The 8,454-nt window shown below is 56.6% G+C and overlaps 1 protein-coding gene across 1 annotated transcript; it reads left to right on the top strand.

Moving 5' to 3' along the window:
• Positions 1-541: 541 nt before the first annotated feature.
• On the top strand, positions 542-7,790 carry Hapln4 (hyaluronan and proteoglycan link protein 4). Its single transcript, XM_059244485.1, has 7 exons — positions 542-625; positions 792-897; positions 1,358-1,423; positions 1,507-1,692; positions 1,919-2,281; positions 4,021-4,344; positions 5,374-7,790. The coding sequence occupies exons 1-7, from the start codon at positions 542-544 to the stop codon at positions 5,763-5,765; spliced, it is 1,521 nt and encodes a 506-aa protein (XP_059100468.1). The 3' UTR covers positions 5,766-7,790.
• Positions 7,791-8,454: the final 664 nt, after the last annotated feature.

The raw sequence follows: 8,454 nt of genomic DNA, 5'->3' as shown, positions 1-8,454 counted from the left end.
CCCAGGCTGGCTTCAAACTCATGATCCCCCTGCCTCTATGGCATATCTTACCAGCATGCACCACTACAACTGGCCCGAGATGACTTTGAACTCCTAATCCTCCTGCCTCAGTCTCCCCAGTGCTGAGATGACAGATATGGACGACTACCCTTGCTATACGGTGCTAGGGATGGAACCCAGGACCTCATGTATGCAAGGTGAGCCCTCCTTCAGCTGAGCCTCAGCCCAAGCCTCCGGCTGATACATGGCCTGGGTAGAGGTCAGGCTAGCCAATCCTGCACCCCCCTTCCCTTTTTTCCTTCTCATCCCATGCTGGCCTCGAACTTGATAAGTAGTGGAAGATTACTTTGAACTGCTGATTCCTCCCTCTTCCCCGGAGTACATGGGTAACAGTCCTGAGTCACCACCATAAAATGAAGTGTGTATGGGTGGCAGGGAGGTTGGTGAGCTTGAGATTTCCCTGAGCTGGCAGGAGCTGGGAGAGTTGGTTAAGGGGCTTGACCAGCTAGCCTCCGTTTACCCATCTGCTCATTGGTTGATTATGTCATACTTCTGGGCTGCAGCACACCTGCCATCCCAAGGTGGAGTGAAAACTGGGGCCCGTGAGACTCCTTCTCTGGCCAAGGTAATCCACATAGCTGGGAAGTCGTGGTGGATCAAGGTCACCATCACCGTGTTCCCAGATCAGCAGCGCCGGGACTGCCCGTCTCCCCCACTCCCCCTCCACCTCGTGCTGTGCGGTGAGCACGCGCTGCGCCTTTAATGCCCCACACGTCCTCCTCCCCTTGCAGGCAGACGCCGGGATTGCACGGCCCTCGGGACCAGCTGGCCAGAACGTTGTGCGCGTGCGCAGTCGGGAAGCGCACGGGCCGCTCAGCGGGGGCCGCGACCAGGATGGTGAGTGCTGTGCTGCACTGGGGTCCCGACCTCGCCTTTGTCGCTGTTTCTCTCCTCGCTTCCTCTCTCCGCCCTCTTTTGTTTTCCTCTTGCCTCGTCTTTCTCTTTCTTTGGCACTTTTCCCTTCTCTGCCCCCTCAATGTCTACCCTTTATTTTGAGGGGAGGGGATAGAGTGCTCACTTTTACTTTTTTCCCTGTTTCTCGCCACCAGTCTCTCCTTCCTCTGCCTCTGAGTCTCTTTCTTTTTCTGCATCTCTGTCTCTGCTTCTCTGTCTCTGCGTCTCTATTTCTGGGTCTCTGTCTCTGCGTCTCTGTCTCTGGGTCTCTGTTCTGGGTCTTTGTCTCTGGGTCTGCATGTCTCTCTCCCGCTGGCCTGGCTCAGTAGCCCGATGTTCCCTCCTCCTCCCGCGCCTGCCCCGCTGGCCCCAGCCCCCGCACATGCTGCCGGGCTTGCTGCAGTCTCCTGGCGCTGGGATAACCTTGCGGCCCCGGTGCGGGCTGCTGCTCCCCCTCCCGTGCGCTCCGGTAGCGGGGGCGGGGACCTGAGGGAGGGCGAGAGGAGTCATCTGATGCTCGGGCAGCTCCGAGGCTAAGACCCCTTTGGGGAGGGCAGGACGAGCTGCTGAGGGTCGGGGCAGTACAACTGAACGCAACGCAGCTCGTGTGCCCGCAGGCGTGCGCTCCGGCGGCCCTCGGTCCCCGCGCGCTCTGGGCCGTCGCCTGGGGACTCCTGCTGCTGGTCCCGGTTCCTGCCGGGGCGCAGCGTGGCAGGAAGAAAGTCGTGCACGTGCTGGGTGAGTCTTGAGCGCAGCTCTGGTTCCCGTCCCCGCTCCCACCGCCCCCCTTCCCCCCAACAACACACGGCTGTGGCCAAGAGCGTACGATGGGGTGGGGTGGGTGGCGGGTTGCAGTGGTCCCCAACACTCAGTCTCTTCGGAGTTCCTTTCTCATCCTAGACTTACATCCCTTCTCTGGGTCCCTCCCTACCGCACCTTTGACCCCTGATTGGTCGCCCCGCAGAGGGCGAGTCCGGCTCCGTGGTGGTGCAGACGGCGCCCGGGCAGGTGGTGAGCCACCGCGGTGGCACCATCGTCTTACCCTGCCGTTACCATTACGAGGCGTCTGCCCACGGCCAAGAAGGCGTCCGCCTCAAGTGGACCAAGGTAGTAGATCCTTTGGCCTTCGCCGATGTCTTCGTGGCTCTGGGTCCCCAGCACCGAGCCTTCGGGCCCTACCGAGGGCGGGCTGAGCTGCAGAACGACGGCCCTGGGGACGCCTCCCTGGTCCTCCGAAATGTCACCCTGCAGGACTATGGACGCTATGAGTGCGAGGTCACCAATGAGCTAGAGGATGACGCCGGCATGGTCAAGCTGGACCTGGAAGGTGATGAAGTGTGGGCAGAGGAGAAAGGGGGACAGTGTGGGACAAACCGAATCAAGTTGGCATGGTAGAGATGTTAGTGGGCAGGGGACTAGTTCGTTTAAAAAGGTTTATTACAGCTTTTATTTATCTGTATGTGTTTGAATGTGTGTGCACGTGGTCAAGGCACCTTGCCTCAGATCCCCTGGAGCTGGAGTTACAGGTGGTTGTAAACTGCCTAATGTCGATGTGGGGGAACTCTCATCATCCTTTGAAAGAGAAGCAAGAGTTCTTCTCTTCCTCCCCGTTTCTAGACAGAGTCTCACTATTTAGCCCTGGCTGCCCTGGAAACCACAGGCTGGCCTTAAATTTAACAGAGATTCAACTACCTCTGCCTCCCAAGTGCTGGGATTAAAAGCATGTGCCACCACACCTGGCCTGAAGAAAGTGGTTGTTGTTGTTGTTTTTGGTGGTTTTTCAAGACAAGGTTTCTCTATGTAACAGCCTTGGCTGTCCTGGAACTCACTCTATAGACCAGGCTGGCCTCGAACTGCTGGTATTAAAGGCGTGCACCACCACTGCCCAGCAAACTCATGGTCTTTAAAGAAAAATTTATTGAATTTGTAGTGGGTGTAAGTGTATGCATATGGGTGTGTACCTACCATGGTGCTTGCATGGAGGTCACAAACAACTTACAGAATGGACTCTCTTCTTCCACCAAGTAGGTCCTAGAATAGTACTCAGTTCATCGGGCTTGGTGGCAAATGCCCTTCCCTCCAAGACCATTTCACTGGCCTCTTGGACATTTTAACAATGGCAGATAATAGTAGCTATCTTCGTTAGATGCTTTCTGTTTGCCAGCCACTTAGCTGAAGGGCTCTCTGGAGCTTCTCATTTAATTCCCCCAAATCCCCAAGGTAGACAGCTATTAACCAGGAGATGAGCTCTGTCTCAAGAAGGCTATGGCATTGCCCTGGGCATCTGTGAGTGAGGGTCCTGGCGGAGAGTCCACATCTTGTCCATCAAGCTCTGGGTCTTCACTGCAGCTGTTGTTTACAGCTGTTGTTTACGTCTGTCTTGGGATCGCTGAGAGCACGTGATTCAGCCCAAGCCCTGTCCTTAGGCACAGAAACAGTTGTGTTGACTGTGAGTCTAGGGAGCAACAAGTTCAGAGTCGGGCACTGAAGTTGTAACAGAAGCACTTTAAATATAAATACTGGCAAACCAAAGAGCTCAACACCCTACCCAGCTTTTCAGGGGCCAGTGTAGAGGAATCCTGAGCTAGGAACAGGCATTTCCAGCTCCGTGGTCCCTTTGGGAAAGATTCAGTTCTGTTGGGCTGTCAGAACACTGAGACTGAGGAAGGTTAAGAATTGAGTTTACTGGGCGGTGGTGGCACATGTATCCCAGCACTCAGGAGGCAGAAGTAGGTGGAGCTCTGTGAGTTCAAGGCCAGCCCAGTCTACCAAACTAGTTCTAGGATAGCCAGGGCTACACAGAAACCCTGTCAGAGTTGAGTTTTGAAGGCTGAATAGAATAAAGTTAGGCAGGTGAAGAAGGATAGAAAGAGCGTGAGCAAAGGTCTCCGACCATAGAAGAGGACTAGGCATGATTAAGTATGTCAAGGACCCGTAATGTGTGTGAGGTGGCCGGAGGTGTGGCCAGGTCTGAGGGCCAGAGAGAATGAACTGGAAGATTCTGGTTCATGTAAGCTGCATGAGAAACCGGGGTACCCTGACAGACTCCCATCTGTTTTCCTCTAGGCGTGGTCTTCCCCTATCACCCGCGTGGAGGCCGCTACAAGATGACGTTCGTGGAAGCACAGCGCGCATGCGCCGAGCAGGATGGCATTCTGGCGTCCGCGGAGCAGCTCCACGAGGCCTGGCGCGACGGCCTGGATTGGTGCAATGCGGGATGGCTCCGCGATGGCTCCGTGCAGTATCCTGTGAGCCAGGCCCGGGAGCCCTGTGGCGGAGCTGGGAGCCCTGGGGCTGGTGGAGGCGCCAACGGCGGTGTGCGCAACTATGGTTATCGCCATAACGCCGAGGAACGCTATGATGCCTTCTGCTTCACGTCCAACCTCCCCGGTGAGTTAAGCCCTTCCCTTGAAGAAGCGTGCCTTTAGCGCTTAAGCCCAGCCCCTCTGGGAAGATACCCGCCCCAAGAAGTGAGGCTCCCTCCGTAAATACATAGGCTCCACCCCCTGAAGGGAACCCTTCCCTCTTTCCTCCCTCCTAAGCATTATGCCCTCTCCCAGGAAGGAGGCCCATCCCTCAAGTTCAAATGACCCCGCCCTGAAGGGACACCGACCTCGCATGCACAGGCCCTCACACACACACACACACACACACACACACACACACACACGCGGAGGGTGGCCCCACTCCTGAGTGCCCAGGCCCAGTCCCTGGAAGGAGGTCCTCCCCAAGTGCATGTGTCCCGCCCCCTAGAAGGAAACCCACCCCAGGTGCATAGTCTTGGGGGAAGGCTGGCCATAGGGCCTGGCAGAGGGAGGGAGGTTTGTCTCAGAAACACAGACAAGAGCATAGGCCCCATTCCTCAGGGCACAGGCTCTTGAGTGAAGACACCCCCTCCACACACACACACAGTAGGCTCTGCCCCAAGAAGAGAGGCCCACTTCAAGCGCATATTCCCTGACCCCTAGAGGAAGGCCTGTCCGAAATGCATAGGGCCTACCCCGTGGGTGGAGGTCCATTTCAAGAGTGTAGATCATGCCCCCAAGAACACAGACTCCGCCACATAGGCTTGGCCCACTGGCGAAAACCTTCCCAAACATAGGTCTCGCCCCAAATAGGGGGCCTGCCCAATGGACTCAGATCTCCTTGAAGCGCATAGACCCTGCTTCCTAGAGCATCGGCCCCGCCCCCTAAGTGACCGGGCCCCGCCCCCTCCTCCTCGCTGCCCCTTCGCGTCTGTAGGAAGGAGATTTTCCAGGGCTGCCACAGGGGGGCAGTGAAATGCCACACGGCACCGGCATCGCCCTGGCAGAAGCCGATGGCAGGGAATGGGATGGACCCGGAGCTGGGAGTTCCAGGCTTCAGGAGCCCAGCGGGCCCAGCCCGGTCCCGTGCTGACACGCCCCCGGGTCCCCGCAGGCCGCGTGTTCTTCCTGAAGCCTCTGCGGCCGGTGGCCTTGGCCGGGGCGGCTCGCGCCTGCGCGGCGCGGGGTGCAACGGTGGCCAAGGTCGGGCAGCTGTTCGCCGCGTGGAAGCTGCAGCTGTTGGACCGCTGCACTGCAGGCTGGCTGGCCGATGGCAGCGCGCGCTACCCCATCGTGAATCCGCGAATTCGCTGCGGGGGCCCTCGGCCGGGCGTGCGCAGCCTGGGTTTCCCCGACGCCTCCCGACGCCTCTTCGGCGTCTACTGCTATCGCGCTCCAGGTGCCCCGGACCCGGCTCCAGGAGGCTGGGGCTGGGGGTGGGCGGGCGGAGGAGGCTGGGCGGGAGGGTCGAGGGACCCGGCTGCCTGGACTCCGCTGCGTGTCTAGGACCGCGAAGATGGGCATTTGGGGATGTTGGTGGCTGATCCAGGGGCCCTGCACACCCCCTGGAGACAGACTATGCACCAGAGATCCCTTGGATACACGACACACCCCTGTGGTGCGCTGCAGGCTGACTCAGCTACCTGTGGTCTTTGGACACTGACCACACCTTTTGAGGTCTCCTGGATACGTGACCTACCTACCCTGCAGTGCGCTGCAGACTGACCCACTTGTTGAGGTCCTTGGTCGCTGATTATGCCGCCCTCTGAGATACCCTGACAGTGGCCAAGCCCACTTCTTTGGATAATGGATGTCCCATCTTCCAGACTTTGTCTAGAAGAGCCACGCTGTCTCCCAACCCCCAGGATCCCAGTAGACCTGCAGGACCCCACGGTTTCCTAAAGACGAGCCACCCTTCTGTGGCCTCCTGGAAAACAGTCCCCCTCACTCACCTGGAGGCTGGACCCCCAGGATTAACTGGAGACTGGCCACACAAAGCCTCTGCACTTCCCAGGAGCTGGAAAACTGGTCTTGGACAGTCAGCTGTCCACTGACTTCTCCCCATCACTTAGTGAAGAAACAGAAAACTATGGGTCACAAGGTGACCATGCCCTGTGCCGGCAGGTAACCCAGAGGCTGGGTATTCCCACTCTTCCAGAGAGTCTCTTTAAGTTTCCAAGGTAATATGCCTTGTCCCCCGTCACAGTGGAGGACAGCCCCAACACCTCTGGCTTCATGGGAGAATGTCCCCAGCTGAGTCCCAGGAACAGTGACCATGCCTACCCCTCAGGTATCTCTGGCCATAGAGTAGACTCACCTGAATGTCCCTTCCCAGGCTCCTTGGGGCTGTCACCAAAGAGATCATTCCCTCAAACCTGAAACCCCTAAAAAAAAAATCTCACTTGCTGTAGAAACATGCTGCTCGGCTTCTTAAGGTGACAAAGGTCACTTGTGCACCCACCCAATAGGTCTCACCTATTACACCCACCGAAATGGTACATCCTGCCTTCCTCTGTAACCATGGGTACCACCACACTTTTCCTTTCTCACTGGCCTAGAGCCCAGACACCCACCACTCCTTTTCTGGCTGTCCCCATCCTGATGGACCACTATGGAGACCGTCTTCCCCACTGAATGTCCTCAGGGTGACCTAGCATTCATTTCTCCAGGCCTCTCCATGGAAACAAGCTGCCCCTTTCCCAAGGTGCATCTCCAGCTCTTCTCAGCTGTCCAAGCCCCACCCCCAGACAGCTTGTACCTCACAGTTGTTGCCATGGAGACCAAACTCTGGTGTCCAAGGTAACAGAACACCTGTCCTTCCAAGGCTTTCCCTCCAGGGTCCTGTCCTGCCCAGCTGTCGCCATAGAGACCATCAGTGTCTCCATGACAACTGACCTGCAGCTCTCAGGAACTTCTTGCCATGGGCAGAGTACCTCTGACTGGAGCTGCCAGCTGTGTTCCTCAGGGGCCTGACAAATGTCCCTTCTTCAGATGGGCCAGACAAGGCTCTGCTTCCGGAGCAGCTGTCTGCCACGGCTCATTTGCACGCTAACTATGCCAGGCAGCAGCTGAGCACCAGCCACCACCGCAAACCCCTCCAGCGTTTTAAATGATCGCCCTGCAGGTGAGGAGACAGGCTGTGGCACTGCACACAGCCAGAGCTTTCCTTCCTTGGAGATGAAGAAGGGTGGAATGTGCCTGAAACCACCAAACAGTTTTGGAGGGCCCGTGTGCGCTCCAGGGTCAGGACCGGCATTCACAGACTGTGCAGACAGAGCATCCCAGATGCAGGAGCTCCCAGGTGCCACTGGAGCAGCAGGTACCCTTGCTGGTGCCCTCTGCCTGCCCCGTCTGTATCTGCAAAACCCATCTCTGAGTCTGGAAGCTGGTGGCCGTGGGCTTTTGTTGTAAAATGTTTGACCAAGAACTTGTCCAGGCTGTTTTCTTTGAACCAGGATTGTTCTGAGGTCCCACAGTGCAGCCTGCAGCCTTGCCGTCAATAAACCTTTGTTCCTTTTGATGAATGGGAAACATGGCTGCCGTGCTCCTCTGTCATAAGTGCCGTGGACTTCTTAGGCTGGGAAAAGGCAGAACAGTTTACCAGGGGTCAAGACTAGGACCCTATGAGATACCCTGACCTCCTCAAGTGCATTGTGAGAGGGGTGCATAATAATAATTCTGTAGTTTTGAAATGTGTTCCATCAGGATTTGGTTGTAGAATTGAGGTAGCCATCTATACTTTTATTTTTAAGTGTTTGTGTGTTTTGTCTCTACTGCTTATGTGCCCGGAGGCCTGAAGAGGGAGTTGGATCCCTACAACTGGATTGTGGTTTGAGCCTCGGTCCTCGGCCAGAGCAGCCAGTGCTCTCAATCACCAAGCCCTCTCTCCAGCCCCCTAATTTTTATTTGTAGACTTTATTTATTTGCTTATTTTTAGTGTGTGGAGTGTGTAACAAGTGGTCAGAGGATGGGCCTGAGTCTCAGTGGTTGACATTCATGCAGTCCTGGACCAATCAGGGTGACTCTGGGAAATGAGCCAGACCATTCTTGGCTGCGCTGGAAGGGGTAACTCTTTCTCTTCACTCTCACCCAGTGAAAACAGGGACGTTACACAGGAAGAGAGAACTCAGAAGCTGGACCCACTTCAGGGATGGAAAAAATCTATCTAGACGTTATCCCACCCTGACATATGCTG

The sequence above is a fragment of the Peromyscus eremicus genome, chromosome 17, assembly GCF_949786415.1.
Source record: "Peromyscus eremicus chromosome 17, PerEre_H2_v1, whole genome shotgun sequence".
Classification (NCBI taxonomy): Eukaryota; Metazoa; Chordata; class Mammalia; order Rodentia; family Cricetidae; genus Peromyscus; species Peromyscus eremicus.
This window is presented reverse-complemented; position numbering and strand designations above follow the sequence as displayed.